The sequence below is a fragment of the Acomys minous genome (genome assembly GCF_964271855.1).
Source record: "Acomys minous genome assembly, chromosome: 2".
Lineage (NCBI taxonomy): Eukaryota > Metazoa > Chordata > Mammalia > Rodentia > Muridae > Acomys > Acomys minous.
Window position 1 is genome coordinate 28,582,132 of NC_140484.1, and position 18,706 is coordinate 28,600,837.

General features: G+C 39.0%; 1 protein-coding gene across 3 annotated transcripts in view; it reads left to right on the forward strand.

The window, feature by feature from the left end:
• Positions 1-18,706, forward strand: part of PRKG1 (protein kinase cGMP-dependent 1) — a 1,157,800-nt gene that overhangs the window by 452,662 nt on the left and 686,432 nt on the right. For all 3 annotated transcript variants that reach the window (XM_084764176.1, XM_084764175.1, XM_084764177.1), the window contains one exon: positions 3,482-3,595. In XM_084764176.1, coding sequence (XP_084620302.1) covers positions 3,482-3,595 — 114 coding nt within the window. The remainder of the gene's footprint in view (positions 1-3,481; positions 3,596-18,706) is intronic.

Below are 18,706 nucleotides of genomic sequence, written 5' to 3' on the forward strand. Positions count from 1 at the left end.
TGGACAAATTGGGATTGGAAGCTTTCTTCAACGCTGTCCTGTTCTGATGAGGAACAACAATTGAAGCACTTGGTGCTGGAACATGAAGGATGCAGGATGTTCGTGTCCAGCACTCTGAGAGGAATGAATCCTGTCAGGTCTGATTCAGCCTCAGTGTCTGGTTCTTTTGTTTCGAAAACATGTAATTTATCACAAGCATTATACGGTCCTCAAATTATAAATGTATAAGGTGTGTATGATGCACAGAACAACTAAGGCTGGTTCTCTGTTCTTTGTATGCACGGAAAAAAGACCTCTGTAAATCTTCATTCATACCGTACATACAAAGAATGGCATCTAATAATAATTCACAAGGGTCCTGTATGCGTTGTCTATGCATAGACACCCCAGTCTCAGAGCTACTCCCATGTAGTGGGATTAGCAATATAAACTGTTTGTTCTGTTGTTTGAATTCTTCACATTCTGATTAAATCTCCCTCCCTCATCCCCTCCTTCCCTCATCCTTTCTCCCTCTCTTCCCTAGTCCTCAGAAAGGGGAGCCCTCCTCCCCTAACATCTGACCTTTGCCTATCAAGTCTCATCTGTACTACCTGTATCCTCTTCATCTGTGGCCTGGCAAGGCTGCCCTGCCAGGGGAAAGTGATCAAAGTTGGGGGGCCAGAGTCCATGTCAGAAGTAGTCCCTACCCCCATATGTGGTACCTAAAAGAAGACTGTGCGTCCTATCTACTACATCTGAGCAGAGGGTCTAGGTCCATATCATATGCAGTCCTTGGTTTGTGTGTCAGTCTCTAAGTTGTAGTGTAGTTAGCCTGTATTATGTGACTAATATCTGCTTGTGAGTGAGTATATACCATGTATATCTTTCTGGGTCTGGGTTACCTCACTCAGAATGATATTTTCTAGTTCCATCCATTTGGCTGCAAATTTCAGGATTTCCTTATTTTTAGTAGCTGAGCAATATTCCATTGTGTAAATGTACCATCGTTTCTTTATCCATTCTTTTTTTTCCTTTTTTTATTAATTTATTCTTGTTACATCTCAATGGTTATCCCATCCCTTGTATCCTCCCATTCTTCCCTCCCTCCCATTTTCCCCTTATTCCCCTCCCCTATGATTGTTCCTGAGGGGGATTACCTCCCCCTGTATATGTTCATAGGGTATCAAGTCTCTTCTTGGTAACCTGCTGTCCTTCCTCTGAGTGCCACCAGGTCTCCCCCTTCTTCAATTGAGGGACATTTAGGTTGTTTCCAGATTCTGGCTATTATGAATAAAGCTACTATGAACATAGTTGAGCAAATATCCTTGTTGTATGGTGGAGCATCTTTTGGGTATATGCCCAGGAGAGGTTTGGCTGGGTCTTGAGGTAGAATTATTCCCAGTTTCCAGGGAAAGCACCCAGATTGTTTTGCAGATAAATAAACACAATGAAAGTTATATCAGTAGTAAGAGAAGATGTGCATTAGGCATTTATTGCAGGTTAAGTAGTTTATTGCCTTATCTCATTTAAATTTAGTAATCACCTAATGAGATAGATACTCTGGCTTTATTGATTTTACTTAGGAAGAAAGTAAACTACTAAAAAGTTAATCAACTTTGCCAAATGACATAGTGCTGCCAACAGATAAGAAAACCCAATTCCTATTCGGACTTGAGACAATGTATTAATTTCTTTACTAACATGTTCTGTCTCACTCTTGAGTGTCACATGAAATTTCTAGAAAAGTAGACATCACTTAAAAATGGGTATGTGCTATATTTATGAGTGGATAAATTCTTTGGGCTGGTTTTTGAAGTAGCTTCAGAGAGGGCATTTTCTGTCTGTGGTCAGTGAGCGTGACAACACTAGAGAGTATTTGACCCATATTGCTAGTGCAAATGGTTCTAAACCTTTGGAGTCAGTAGGTCTGCTCATTTGTAGCTTACTTATACAGAGTAATGTAGCTCCAGTATGATGAGTAGATTCTGTATTTTGTCCTAATTATTTTCAAATGCTCCACCCATGGTTACTACTTAGAGATGGAGGCTCAGAGGGTCAATGCTTTATGTCAGTGGCTCTCAACCTTCCTAATATCGTGACACTTTGATACAGTTCCTCATGCTGTGGTGACACCCTCCCATACATAAAATTATCTCATTGCTGCTTTATACCTGTAATTTTGCTACTGTTATGAATCATAATTTAAATATCTGATATATAGAATATCTGATATGAGATGCTTCCCCTCCACCCCCGAAATGGGTCATGACCCACAGGTTAAGAAACGCTGTTCAGAACCGATACTCTACAGGGTAAATGGTGCCTCACAGATGCATAAATGAGACATCTTTAATCCTTGAGATTTATAACTCAACAAGTCTGTGAAAGTTAATGTGTCAAGTTGTATTTTTAAACCAATATTTAGATTCAACTCAATTGATTTAAAAACAGGGATGAATTTATTCTTGACACCTAAAAAAATACCCTCTGTTATAATACCCAGGCTCATAAAAGGACAGCTCTGATGCTGGTGCATGAGGCCTGGAGCTAGGCCAACACTGAGAAGAATCAGTCCTGGGTTAGTTCGTTTACCAAGCTGAATGCTTTCTTTTCTTCCATAGACAGTAGGCATGAGATTGGAAAAAATAGCAAAAATGGAGGACTTCTTCTAGAATGGAGTGTGTTGCTTTTGATTTCTCCCATCATCGTGTTGGGTGATGGAAATTTTAAGCTACACAGCTATAACATTTTAAAATTAGTATTTCTCCCCCCCCATGTCCCCCATGAATAGCACTTGCCTTCCTTATTTGTGAGCAGCAGTCTACACCCGGTGTGCAGCGTTTCTCAGCTCTTTCCTTCTTTAGCATTTTATTTTCCCAGCCCATTGTGGAGCATGAACAGTCCCCTTGCTTTAAGGCTGCTTTTTTTTTTCCTGACTGATAGTATTCTTCACAGGCTGGGAAGCAGAGAAACGGTGTGCCTTGGTCAGATAAGATGTTTCCCAAATAAACAGATACCAAACGCTTCAATTAAACAATGCCCAAGAGCCAGGCTAATTTCTCTCTCTCTAATAACTGCCTTGCTCGAAATGAACATTTCCAAGTCTGAGGCACGCTGCAGAGAATGCGCCCACTTCCCCAAATTTCCTTTTGGATGTAACATAATGTTAAAACTGGAATGACAGTGGGTTTGCTAAAATTACATATGGAATAGTTTCACGGGCTCGTGGCTTTGTCCCCATCTTTTCCTTCGCCTTTTCTTTGAGCCTCGCTTCCAGTCTGTCGGCACAGAATTTGAGAGATGGGATCCTTGGCATGCATGCTTTACTGCATATTTTGTATCATACTTTGCGGGAAAACTTGTTCAAACTGGTTCACTGATGTATTTTATTTAAAAAAAAAAAAAAAAGCAACCTCAATGTTTTTCAGCCTATAATGAAGACGCAACAAACGGAGTGGCATGGCGGGGTACTGAGATAACGTGACTTCCTTTCTTCTTCCAGACGGCAAAGTCGAAGTCACAAAAGAAGGGGTGAAGCTGTGCACCATGGGCCCAGGCAAGGTGTTCGGGGAGCTGGCTATTCTTTACAACTGTACCCGGACGGCGACCGTCAAGAGTAAGGCTCATTTCCCGGTTTTTCACATTCTTCCTCTGTCTTCCCTCTCTCGGCCTACGCAATGTTGGTTTGATTGCTGATTGGTTGAATCCGTGTCACATGTTAGTATAGATACAAACTTTTGCTTTGCGATGCGGTGGACCTGTGTGCTTACTTACTAGTAGGCGGTCGCTGACAATGCATTTTTATTTCCTGTGGGATAATATCATTCTCATTCAAATCCTTATGGTAGAACTTTTTTTTTAATGGTATAATTTTTAAATTAAATTTTACTAGGAAAAATTCTTCTCTTTTTCCTGCCATTAAAGGCTGGCCATACCATTCCAGAACATTTTCAAGCCAATTTTAGATGATATGAGCCATATGAACCCCCACTTGTTGATTCTATGACTCAGAAAAACTGAGACAAGAAGTGTCCCTTGTCTCATCCAAACACCCCTGAATAAAATATATCCTGGATTCTATAACTTCATCTGAGTATATTTTCATCTTCAGCTGCTCATCAAGTTGTATATTGTAGCCGTCATTCTTTGCTCTGATTGGGCTTATTTTAAATCGGGCAATAAAGCAGCTTGTTTTCCTGATTTTACATGTATGCGTAGATGTGATTTCTCTGGCAACGCTGGGTGCTTAGTAGGAGCAGCTGCAGCAGTTACTGAAAAATTTGTATTAAAAAAAAATCTTCCTGTGTAGAGATATAACCGGTAGAGCTGAACTCGAAGGCGGCAGTGGAAATCCAGTGCATCTTTGGGCAAGTGCGTGTGATTCACGTCAGCCACATCATCCCATGGATAATTTCAATGATGAATGATGATGGTTTTGTTTTAAAGAAAAAGTATGGCAAAATGACAAATTATTAATGCCGATTTTATTTGGATGCCATTGGCATGGCATGCCGTGGTGGTTTGTGTATTTTCTCCCAAGTACAATCTATGTTTGGCAATATGGCATGAAGGCTCTGGTTGGAAAGCACTCAAGAATATATGGCCACCAGAAATCCCAGATCCAGCTGATCATGACTTATAGTGAATGACCTTTCTCCCAAAGTGCCACAACAGCAGCATTTGCACTGAGACTCTTTTAGTATGGGTTCTCCTTGGCACCTAATTCTTGATCTTAGGGAGGGGATCCTACAGCGATAAGTACTGCCAAGATTTTCTTTTACACTATCATTTAATTCCATGACTTGAAAAATAGAGAACCAGAGAAACATAAGAGACTCAGTGCAATGTTCACTCTCTTAAGAGGAGCCTAAGATGGGAAAAGAGCAGCCATGGCTCCATTAACCAAAGCAGATTTTACTATTATGGTTTGCTTTTGTAAGAAATATATATTTTAGGGTAAATAACGGACCAGAAGAGCACAATTTTGTTCATATATGTTTTCTTAGAATTGTGAATAATTTTTGCCATTTTAAAATTTCTGAACATTTCAGCCTTGAATAAATACTGTTCATTGAATCTAATTGGGACTACAAATTTCCAAAGGTTAACATATGGTAATCACGCCATTCTTAGTCATATGAAATGTTGAATTAGAATATTGAAAGAAATATTTTAAGTAGACTAGTTTGTTTAAATGGGTTTTAGAGCCTAATTATTTTTTATGAGATGATCGCTTTCCTTCACTAAGATCAGTGGTCCCATCCACTCTGTAAAATGGTGCTCATCTTCACTAACTGTTATATGCTCATGTTTGGCAAACTTAGATTGGCAGTATGCATTTGAGTTAGTAAGAACAGCTGAATATTGGATGCAAAGAATAATATTGTGTCCAGGTCAAAATGTTCTACACTGAGGAGCCTGAATGATGGGAAACATTTTTCTTGAATGTAAACTTAGTACCGCACATGGGTACACCTATATACACGTGTGTGCATTTTGCTTCATGGTACCTACTTAAGATTTGGAAGTTGCATAGAGAAATGGGTCCTGAGTTTATGGCATGATAAAATAGCTCTATATTGCAGTTATAAAGGTTATAAGCATAAGTATGGAATATTACTTGTGAAGAAATATTTCTTTTAACTGTTGCTTAAGAGCCATAAGGTATAAATAATGCTTGTTTATTGCTCAGTACTGTTTATCATGTGTCCTTTCCTATATAGGGAGAGTATACACATGACTGTGGGCCTTAAGTACCATTTTTTCTTTATGATGAAACTAAATCCACAGAACGAACATTTGTACTTTTTATTAGAATCCATCGTGGATGCTATTTGTAAATAGCAACTACAGAATACAAGACCAAAGGCTGGCCTACATTTTACATATGAGATTTTAAAATGTCTTTACATATATTTACTTTCTTAGGTCCAGTATTTTCTTATGGTTCAGTATTGTGGTTGATAATGCACTTCTTAACCACCATCTTGCCCCCAGTAATGATGATTGACTATAATCATATTGGAGTTCCGGGCCGAAATATCATTCTCTTTATTTTCAAAATCAATGCCTCCACTTCGTCATAACAGAATACACAGAGCAGAACGCCCTTCTCCTCTAGTTAGCAGATCCATCCATGCTGTTCCCTTTCCTAGTTTGGAGGCTTTGGCCTGTGTTCCATAATTTAAAATGTTGACTTTAAATTTCTTTTTCCTGTGGTCGATTGAAAAGTGGCTATGCTTTTAATACATTTATAATCTCAGAGCCGTAACTCACTTCTGGGAGGCTCGCAAAGGACCTTCCAACGAGCATGAGTTAATCCTCTTCAGGAGAGCACTTTTTAAAATTTTTATCAGACCATGAGGAAATTCTGACAACTTCTTCTGATAGTTTATCATATATCTTTTCATATCTGAAATATTTTAAAACTTCTTAGGAAAGCCCTAGATTGGCGTGAAATGCTATAAAAGATGCTCCCTCGTGGTGTTCTAGTTGAAAGAAGCCTCGGGGTAACTTAAAGACAGCACTTTTCTTTCTTTCTTTTTTTTTTCTTTTTATAAATCTTAGAAAAATAATCAACTGTCTTTCTAAAAGTACATAAATGTGTAGCGCCTATTAAAAACAAGGAATTCCCGAAATTGGTGGACAAATGGATGGAACTAGAAATGATCATAATGAGTGAGTTAACCCAGAAGCAGAGAGTCAAATGGTATATACTCACTTACATCTGAACACTAGCCCAAGGGGCATGTTCTGTGAATGTTTTCACTCATCAGGAAAGTGGGACAGAGGGGAGGACATCCTATTGGGACTCCAGGTGAGAGAAGCATGGGAGAATGGGAAAATAGAAGGATCCAGAGGGTCCTAGAAACCTACAAGAAGAACATTATGATGGGCGGATCTGGGCCCAGGGGTCCTGCTCAAACTAGGGTACCAGCCAAGGAATATACGTGCAGTGAACTTCGAACCCCTACCCAGATCTACCCAATGGACAGGACATTCTTCACAGTTGAGTGGAGAGTAGGGTCTGACTTTCACAAGAACTCTGGTGCCCCATATTTGACCACGTCCCCTGGTTGGGGAGGCCTGGTGGCACTCAGAGGAAGGATAGCAGGCTACCAAGAAGAGACTTGATACCCTATGAGCATATACAGGGGGAGGTAATCCCCCTCAGTCACAGTCATAGGGGAGTGGTGTAAGGGGAAAATGGGAGGGAGGGAGGAATGGGAGGATACAAGGGATGGGATAACAATTGAGATGTAATATGAATAAATTAATAAAATATATTTTTTAAAATGTGTAGCACCAGTTGTGATGATGACATGGGGAGGAAGGCCTGATGTGAGTAATCAAAGCTGTAGAGATGTAGGAGGAAGAGCACATGGCAGGTGCAGAGATCTGTATTCATGGTTGGCTCTTGTCTTACAAGGCAGCACCATTGATTTACCCTCAAGGAATGACGATACAAAAAGCGTAAGATTAACATGATGTTGGAATCAAAAGTCTCACAGCATTAAAACTCCCAGGGTTTCTTTGTTAGCTGTGATATGAAGTTGGCCACTTGTGTTGTACCCGTTCAATTATAAGCACTGTAGACACCGGGATTGAAGGAAGGGTCAGCTGTTCTAGTTACTTTCTGCAACATCGAATAATTAATATCGCTCATATTGTCTGGGCTTTTCATATTTAAGTGTTTGGCCTTATATAGAAAAAAAGGAGTTTTACTGTGCATTTTTCAAAACCCACCAGAGGCAGGAGTCCTCACATTGGCTAAATACCCCTACTGGTCATTTCCCGTAACTTTATTATTTATCTTCCTAATGTGGCACTCTGCAATTTTACTGCGTTCACCCTGGAGTGTTAGCAATTTACACTTACTCTGGGCCCCTTCCCTTATTTCTATGCTCCTTCTTCAAATACCAAAATGAAAAAGGTGCAGGCACCGGGCTTCTGAAAATGGAGAGGAACGTGTGTTCCGTTCACACAGAGGGCAGGGCCCATGGCGAGTACCCTATGTGGGCCTTTCCCTGCCATCTATGTTGTTGTCTGTCTTTCTTTCATTTCCTATCACCAGCTAATGGGTTCACAAAGATGTTCACGTGCCTGAAGGTGAATGGCTCCTTGTTCCACTTCTAGCTCACAGAAACTAGGGTTGGATTTTTGTTTGCTTGTTTGGGTTTTTGGTTTGGGGGGTTGTTTGTTTGTTTGTTTGCTTGCTTGTTTTGTTTGCTTTAACATACCAAATTGAAGCAACAGTCCTCTAACCTTGAGTTTGTGGCTCACCTTGTCCCCATCCCTTTGCTAATACATTATTTAAATAGTCTTATTTGAAATATACTAAATAAAAACTGAAGACTGAAATAATGTTTGTGTCAGAAAGCCTCAATAGTAGTTTAAGAAGGTTGAGCACAGAAAGTTATATAAGTGGTGTGCCTGTGTGGGCTGGGGTAGACATTTTATGACACTATTTGGGCAAAATAACTGAGTGATTATTTCTCTCTAGATTATGTATAACAAGTATTTTAAAGTTCCTTTGTACTAAAACAGTTCAATACTAATACAACACAGCCTAAGAAGACTTTTTTTAAAAATCAGACAGATTAATGACTTTGATAACATCTGGTAAAAATATTTTTCTGCCTTAGTAAGAATGCTTTCAAGTTTTATACTTCCGCTTTTCTAAGATATCAATAAAAGAGACATTGACTAATTAAGGTATTTTAGTGTCACAGACATTTTATAAATAAGCTTAAAAGGTTTGGTTTTTTCTGTTGTTTTATTTTTAACTTTTAAAGTAAATTTGAGCCTTTGTAGTGAAGTGGCTTGTACATTCCTTTGCATCTGTTTCAAACATTATATTATTCAGCTTAAGTCAGAAAAGGCTGCCAAGTATCAAAATACAAAGAAGCAAACACAGATGAATGAAGAGGGAAAAAGGAGATCAGACTGATTTTTCTCCTCTGATACTGATTTTTCCCCCTCTGATAACTCTATATACCATGAATAAAATGTCTCTGGCTAATACAAATGCCATGTACCATGGTTACATAAAGTGCTTTTTATTTATTTTTTATTCTTTTAAAGATTTTATTTGGCATATACTGGTACATTTATATTATTACACATGAACTTAAAAAAAAAAACACTACCTACAGCAAGAAGAACCACGAAAACAATCAGGAATTATATAAATGTTTTAGTGGCAGCCTCTTTTCATTGCTACTGAGAAGGAATCATCAATGAGGCCCTTCTGTAGTTGCAGACCTTGGAAATATCTTAGTTTTACTGAGACAAGAAGTAAACAATCATTTTTTCTTAGGGAATCTCATTATAGAGCATTGTAAAACATCCCATTTATGATAACAATACATGGTGTCAATGAAGAAACATTGTCAGGAGCAAGGACTGCTGTGTACACCTATTACCTGGGATTTTAATGAGTGCCAGTGGCCTGTACTTTCAGGGTCCCCATCCTCAGCACGAGGAGGAGAGGTGACTGTGTTAATGAGCCTCCCTCTGGCCTCTGAGAGTGAACCTTTCATAATGCACATATTGCTTTCTCTCAGTCAAGTGAATGCTTTCTGCCAAGGAGCCTTAAAAGCTGGGGAGAACACACAAAATCGGTTTAAGCAGATGAGAACTAAAAAGTTGACCCTGGGTGGAAAGGGATTGTCCTGTGTGTCCCTGGGAAGTTTATCATCCAGCAAAGTGAAGCAAACAGCGAGTGACACCTTCCTGGGGTAGAAACACCTGCCTAGGGAGCTCAGAGATAATGCGCTTACTAAAATGTCATTGCCTTCTGAATTAAACAATGCTGTGATGTTGTTAGCACACAATGCTACAATCCATGAGAACTAAGTTTCTTTGATGATGAAGAAGCAATCCATTGGGTACCAATGATGCCATGTAACAGAGTAACTGCACAAGCAGATACCCAACGCTAGCCTTTACTCTCATTGTATGACCTATGTAGAGTACAGGTGAATTATAAGTGTAGTGATTTTTCTCCTTAAGTTTATTAAAGACTGTTATAATCAGTCTATTTATCATTTAAATTTAGCTACTTCCAATAAAAAGCCATCATCTAATCTCTATATGTGGTTGACAATTATATTTAACAGTATTTCTAGAGAGAAGAAAACTAATTACCTTTTTTCTTTCTTTCTTTCTTTCTTTCTTTCTTTTTTTTTTCTCTTTTTTTTTTCTTTTTTTTTTTTTTTCTTTTTGAGACAGGGGTTCCCTGTGTAGCCCAGGCTGCCTGTGCCTCCCTGAGTGCTAGGTTTAAAGGTGTGCACCACCACACCTAGCCTAATTCTTTCTTAGAGTTAGATTAACTTCTCCCCCTCCCTCCTTTAATTGCTCAGCCACTAGCACATACGTGAGGCTTTACCTGACGAGGTATTATTTTTAAAGGATTGCAGATAATTTAATAGTACATGTAAATAATAGGCAAAGAAAGCTGCACTTTTACCTTTTTTCCAGAAATTTCTTTAATCCTAAAAGGTAATAGCTAGGCCATGGGTGGTGGTGCATACTTTTGATCCCAGCATTTGGGAGGCAGAGACTGGAGAATCTCTGTGAGTTCAAGGCCAACCTTTCTCACACACACAGAATAACGATGATGATGATGATGATGATGATGATGATGATGATGATGATGATTTTTAAACATCTTGTCACAGTGACCCATGCTGAAAGCATGAAGTGCCACAAGGAGAGGATCCAAGCTTAAAGCCTTAAAGCTGTGTTATAGGCAACCAGAGCCGGTTGCACGGCTGGCTTTGAAATGTACTGAATCATTCTGTTTAGTGAGATCACAGTCTTATGAGACCTTCTTTATTAACTGGATGTGTTTCTATGTACAGTTGTACCGTGGTATCCATGGGGGACCCTTTGCCTTATATGAAAGGTGCAATACCTGCATACAACTTGTGCAGATTCTCCCGTGTGTTTTTAAGTATGTTTAGGTTACTTATAATTAATACCATGTAAATTCTATGTCAATACTTGTTAAAACAGCATTGTTTGGGGACTAATGAGAAAAGAAAGCTGCGTGTGTTCAATACCTATGCTGTTTCGTCAGGTCTTTCCTGTCTGCGGTTGGGTAGATCTGCAGATACAGAGGATGGACTATGATCATAATAGTGTCTGTAATTTACAATCTCTCATCCCATGCGTTATGTAACACAATCCCCAAAATAGCCTGTAGCTGGTAGCAGGGACTGTCCCTGATTATCCAGGGGAGAAGAAATACAAGCCGCACCACAGTCTCTGTTAGTGAATTTCTCTGAGAAACTCTGATGTAAATTTAGATAAAAGTGTTTGAAACACTTACTATAACCATCACCCTTCCTTGTTATCACACATATGGAGGCTTAATAAGTGTAATAGACCTACCATCCATAACTACAGTGTGACCTCTTACCTTAGTGTTTGTCCGTGAAGCAACGGGATCAGGACCTCCTGAGCACTTGTGGCAACCGTAATCTATTGACTTTTTGGTGGTGAGCCAGAAGAGTCTTTGTATAAAGAAGCCTTGCAGCTGATGGGTCTACACTTAAAGGGCCAGCAACAAACATCCCCAGGGGTAAAGCATTAGCATATCCGTATGCACAGCCTCATGCCTATCAAAATGTCCATGTTGGAATATTTACAATATACCATTAAGCACTATAATAAGTAGTGCGATTTTGGCAGTCCAACGCAATGTTTTCTTGTTGTTGTTGTTTTGTTTGATCTTGAACAGATACAATCAAGGGATGTTGCACTTTTCGCCTCAGAAGGGAACTGTCTTTGTAGAGTACCCATAGCACTGTGAGCATGCTATTTCGAATAATATTAAGAAGTTAAATTAAAAGAACAGGTTGAGAGGGTAGGAAAAAATTAAAAAATCATGTGTGGTGGGGCCATGTTCACAACAAGGATCACAGTTTGATTTATTGGATTTGATGGTTAGGCTGTTGGGAGGAAAACAACAAAGAGAAAGTTTAATTTGATTTTCTTGTTAATTTTTTTTCACAGTTCTGAAGTTTGATTAGATACAAACAAATGTTGATGGACATTTTTTTTTTAGAAAGACAGTTGGTAATTAATGGGTTGATGTGTGGATTTGGTTGAGATGAGGGCTAGATTCCATTAACTGTGAGAGCTCTTCTTCTAAATATTCATCAGGGTTTTACCAATATAGTCCATAGTGAGGTGTAAGTGACTGTAGATGAACTGCTTGTCTCTTTGATTCTGATCATTACCAGGTGGAAAGACAGTAATGTGTCACAGTCATTGAGTAAAAGAGTATCAGAATTGAGACTGTCTCAACGTCTCTTAGAACCCAGAATGTTGATATATATAGGAAAGAAGGCTAGCCTGCTGGTTTCTGTAGCCATTAAGAGCTGGGCTTTCAGGGCTAGAGAGATGGTTCAGCGGTTAAGAGCACTGACTGCTCTTCCATAAGTCATGAGTTCGATTCCCAGCAACCACATGGTGGCTGATAACCATCTATAATGTGATCTGACGCCCTTTTCAGCACTGTATGCATAATAATAAATAAATATTTTTAAAAAGAATTGGGCTTTCAGCTGGGTGTGGTGGCACATGCCTTTAATTCCAGCACTCAGGGAGGCAGAGGCAGATGGATCACAGTGAATTTGCTTGTTCTATAAAGCAAATCCAAGATACCCAGGGCTATACAGAGAAACCCTGTTTCAAAAAACCAAAAATGAAAAATGAACAAAAACAACAACAAGAAGTAATAATTGAGTTTTCACATGAATGTGACAGCAGATCCTAAAAAGCAAGTGGTGAGTGATCAGAAAACAGAAGGGAGAAAAATAAATAAATACAGGATCTGGGGTTGCTGAGTCTCTTTATTGGTTTTTTTTTTTCCTTACAAAAAGCTGTTGGCCCCAATAATAAATACACAGCTTATGTCCCACTTCTAATAAGGCAATAGTGTAACGTATCATTGTCTCCAGCACCTCAGTGGTCAGACAGCACTGTTGACATCTTCCCCACTGCTTCCTGGCTATTTGATTTCCAGAGGAAAGTGCTGTGGCGTGCTTCTGTGCAGTAAGCTGGTAAAAAGAAAAGTCTTGGGCTGGCAAGGTGGCTCGGCAGGTTAACACACATGCTTCTAAGCCTCATGACCTGAGTTCAATTCTCTTGACCAATATAGTAGAAGAAAAGAATCAACTCTTAAAAGTTGTCTTCTGAACTCCACATATGAACACACACACACAAACGCACGCATGCACACACGCACGCATGTGTGCAACCTTCAGGATCCCCCAAAAGCAGACCTATATTAAACCCTTATTCTTCCTTCTTACTCTTGCTTCTGGATTAAGAATGTCTCTGGATTTTTGGGTTCAGGTAGGTAAGATTATTGAAAACCACCCTTCTGCTTGAATGCATAGTGACTCTGAGCATGTGAGCAAGAGCAATTCTTTATCACCTGCCCACTATGTAGGTGACACTTTCTTTGTGTAGTGTTGCTAACAGCCATGTTAATCTGATTTGGTGGAGGTTAACAATGGCAGTTGACAGATAAATAACTGAATTTTATAAGCTTGGGTAATTTGTTTTAATAACAGCAGGCTCATTGATGTCTAAACTGTATCACTCCTTGGTAACTCTTGGAAGACATTGAACCCCATCTTTTCAAATACTCTCTCTCTCTCTCTCTCTCTCTCTCTCTCTCTCTCTCTCTCTCTCTCTCTCTCTCTTTCTCTTTCTCTCTCTTTCTTTTTCCAGACAGAGTTTCTTTGTATAGCATTGGCTGTCCTGGACTCACTTTGTAGATCAGGCTGGCCTTGAACTCACAGAGATCCACCTGCCTCTGCCTCTGCCTCTGCCTCTGAGTGCTGGGATTACAGGCATCTACCACTGTGCCCATCTCCAAAATATTATTTCTTGTATTGATAGATGAATATTAAATTTTAGCTTTGCAATGTCATTTATCAAGAATATGCTAGACTTGGGACTAGAGATATGATTCAGAGTTAATCTATGTACTAGTCCTGCATAAGTCCCAACTTTGGTTTCCAGAACCCGTATCAGACAGCTCACAGCAGCTCTGGCCGATGACTGATGTCTCTGGCCTCCATACACACTTGCACTTACATGCACATATGAACACACAGTGATGGACACATAATTTAAAATACGTATTCAAAAAAGAATATGTAGAATATTCTAGGTTTATACATCTTGGTGGGTTTAGGTTTATACATCTTGGTGGGTCTAGGTTTATACATCTTGGTGGGTGGGGAGAGAGATCCAGCCACAGAGAAGGGCTAGACAGAGAAACAACAAAGATTCTTGGCAAACAAGAGACTTGGAAGAACAGACTGAAGTGGAAATTAATCTGTGACAGAATTAAAGAGTAAACAGCCCGCATCAAATGATATGCAAGAATATTGCCTGAGTTTTTAATCTCTCAGTAGCTGTGGGCCTTGAGAAATAATGAAATGTTTGTACGTGTTGCCCCTCTTACCTTTGAAACAGTAAGCACCTGCTTTACGGCTGTGGGGAGTGTTAAATCAAAGTGTGTGATGCGTTAGGTGTTGCTCGTATGTGGAGTGACACCCCCTGGAGACACTGGTTGCATTTATTGCTGTAGTAGGCACTGGTGCTGTACACACAGGCAGATCTAAAGGGAGTTGTGACCATTGTTTGCAGATTCTGAAAGGTTTTGTTGAGGGACACAAGACACAACTGAAAGCCCTGAGTAGACAAGTGCAAGAAAGGGAAGGGACTGTGTTGCACCCTGAGTTCACTGACAGGATTCCAGACCCAGGGCTAACCCTCCTTTTATAACAAGCTTTACCTGGAGAGATTTTTCTCAAGCATACTATGAATGAAATAGTAAAAAGGGGGCAGTACCATCAAAGCTGTGTTATGGGAAAAGACACAGGATGGGAATAGCAAGTAGATTATACAGGCTGGAAATTCCATTCCTATCCTTGTGCTTGAAGATAGGACATTGGTCTGTGGAGAGGCGAAGGCCATTAATCTCCATCTGGTAGTGCTGTTGTCATCGCTTTTGTCCTGGGAGTCCCCTGTGTGTATAATTTCTTTTACATCCAAAACAGCTTATACTACAGACATTTTCTTTGTATTGATTTTTTCCCTGATACTTACTTTTGTTAATCGATCATGACTTTATAAAATGCACTACATAATTTTTCTGGTCACAAAAGGAATGTGTTTGTAAAGTATATACATGTTAAACTTTTAAAAATTACTTATTCCCTACTAAGAAAAAAATACTAATGTCTTAACCTTAGATATTTTCTCTAGAACGTGTCAGAAAGCAGGGTTGACTTCTCTGCTGGTTAATGGCCTTTCTAACCCTGATCCTTTTTTCTCTTTTGCTTATGGTAGGATGAGTTTCTATTCTTCTTAAGAAATGACTTTCAATCTAGAAAGCTAAATTTTGTTTTCAACTTCTCCTTAAGCTTTCCACTTAGATAACAATATTAATTCCCCCCTCTTCTGACTTACTTTTCTGCCCATTTTCATTATAGACAAATGGCTCCTGTAGTATTCTGGGTGTATATATTTTCCTCAGTCCATGCAACTCGATGGCTTGAACTAAAAGATTAATACTTGGTATGCATGTTTCACGAGGAGATTGAATTAGATGCTGTTATGAACAGCCTTTCTGAACACAGCTAAAGAGATTAGAATAGCAAGTGGAGGCAAAAGAACTGGTGCTATCTGAAGATGTGTTTGCCAAGGAGATCTTTCTCGTGGTTGACAGGACAAATCTTTGGAGGCATTTTAATGTTCCCCCCATTCCGTTGTGATAGCATTCAGCCACTCTGTTTTAGGACTTACGTGTTTGACTCAGTAGCATCACCAGTACCTTAAATTATGGAGTCATTATGTTGAATGATTTTAATTGCTCAGTAGAATCACTTCTTAAAACATTAAGTGTTGGCAAGCTTGAGTCATTTACAACCATGTTCCTAAAATCTCAGAATACTAGTTAAGCAGGCATTAGATTCCTCTTCAGAGCTCTCGGGACACCCTCAAGAGCAGATGTGCTGTTTCTCGTGTGAACTGAGTCTCACGCGTTATTAATATTTATATTAACCCATGTGTTATGCTATGCATGAAGGTGAACTTCATGAATAATACCCACAGTCTAGGAAATCAGGTAGTTGGTGAACACTGTCTTTTCCCATGGTGTTCTTGCTAAACCATCCATTCCATGGCCATTTGGGGACTCCCTATGCTCCTTCCACCAATAAGAATCGTGATGCCCATAGGCTCTTTAAATGAATAGGCAAGCTTGACTTATAGCTTGGATTTGCAACTGAACATTGTTCTTGGTATGCTCTACAAAGCCTTCTAAAGATCTTTAAGCACTGTGTTTGAAAATAAACTTATGTTCAAGATCAAATCCGTGGGACCAAAACAAAAAATGAAATAGGTTACTATGAGACCAGTGGCTAGGGTCGTTGGAAGTTGGGAACGGCTGGGATTGTGGACTTTGGTTGGATAGCATTTAAAAGCCCATCAACTACATTTTATTTTTCAAAACATATCATTTAGAGCAGCATATCGCTAGTGTAAGAAAAGTACTGATAAGAGTTATTGATGATATAGAAAAATTTGTAACATTTTTTAGGTTTAAATCTTCCTCACTAAATGTGGTGGTGGCCATGGAGTTTATATCCCTATCAACAGTATAAAAGAACAAGTAAAAGACAAGTATCAGAGGGTATGTTAATAAACAAAATATTAATTATACTGAAGGAAATTATTTTAAATCTTAATAATTTAATTTGTTCATCTTAACGGCTTCAACTGAATGTCTCAATTTTTGAAAAACACACCTAAGTATATGAATGACTTTTGACCAGAAGGGGGAAAGCCACATGGTGCCATCCAAAGTGGATGCCTGTACTTATAAACTCAATAAAGATGGGAAAGGGACATATAATATCTGATACATAGGGCACATAAGTGAAATTCAAATTCAGTCAGAATAATTTTGAGTAAAAAGGAATGTTACAGAGAAAAATAAAAACAAGAGAACCTGTAATGTTTGTAGATTTTAAGTATATTTTACTTTTCAGAATCTTGGTTCAGCAAAATGCATTATTTTAAATATGGATTTTTGTGAAACTCTCTCATTAATTATGGATTTATTTGGCATATTAAACCACAAGTAACTCATTGCTATCATTGTCAGTACTGAGTTTTACTCCTCTTCTAAGGAATTGCAGAAGCTTTAGAACTCTCTGAAGGTATCAGTGGAGTTATTGATAATGCAGGGAACTCTGTAGCACACTGGAATGCACTTCTTAACATGTCTGGCTATGATAGACCACACACAGAATACCAAATTAGTTACATTCCTGTCTTCATCATAAAATACTTTGACCTGAAGCAGATCAAGGATGAATGGGGCTTCTTCCCATTTATTAGACACCATGGCTTCAGGAAAGGCATGGCATGGAGTTGGACGCAACAAGCCAACTGAATGATTGGTTTCATTCACATACAGGAGACAGACAGAGAAAGCAGGAAGTAGGTTGAGGCTATGAACCCTCAATGCCCAGTGACTACTTCTTCCAGAAAGGCTCCGTCTCCTAAAGGTTCCATCGCCTCATCACCTTCCCAAACAGTCCATCAACAGGGTGCCAAGTGCTCAAATACATGAGCCTACAGGGCAGAGTTCTCATTTAAGTCACAAAACAATGCCATATTACTATAGTCTGAGTCTGTGCTGGTCTGTACCAGTTAGACTCATGTAAGAACATTCAATGATGTTTGGAACAACAAAATCACCTAACACACTTCTCAACTGTGTGGGATCTTCAAATGATACATGCTTATAATGTTTTAAAATCTCAATTATTCATTTTTATACCATGTTATTTTTACATTTTAATTAATAGGTAGTTACATCACTATCTGCCCTACCTTTACTCCATCCAGCCCCTTCTAACTCCCCTTCCTCTAACCCCTTCTGTGCCCCCAATCCCGAATTGGTAGCCTCTTCCTCCCCATTTATTATTATTCCCAATTATTATTATTGCATATATGCATATATGTGTGTGTGCACATAAAGCTCACAAATTCTTAACAATTTCCCCTTCTTAAAGATTTGATATACTCCACTAAATTATTTAACCTTGAAATAATTTTCAAGTATCTTAGCAAACCATGAATAGCTCAGTTGAATCACAGAAACATGTAAAAGACCACAGCATTTAAGGAAACTTATAAATCCAAGATTGCCTCAGATTGTGGGGTTTGTTTGTTTGTTTATTTGTTTGTTCTGTTGTTGTTGCTTCTAATTCCCTCTTTAAATCTTGAAGAGTTTTATTTATTTATTTCATTTCTCCCCTTTGAATTTTCCTACAATTCTTTCTAGGATTTATTCAGTTCCTTCATCTGTTGGAATATATTTCCCTGTGTTTCTTTGGGTGATTTATTTTCCTCCTTCAAGGCGTTTATCCTTTTCATCACCTCAGATTTAAAAATCTTCTTCTTGTGCTTCATGGTTGTTCGTATCTCCAGGGCTTGCTGTGGTAGGATCACTGGTTTGCTGTGGTGTCATACAGCTTTGAATGTTGCTGCTTGTCTTCTTGCGCTGGCCTTTAGCCATCTGGTTGTCTCTCTTGTTAGCATGCCAGGAGCTTCCTCCAATGCGGTAGCTATCTGTGTATGTCCCATGTGGGCTAAGCAGGTCTGGAACCAGCAGAGAGAGCTC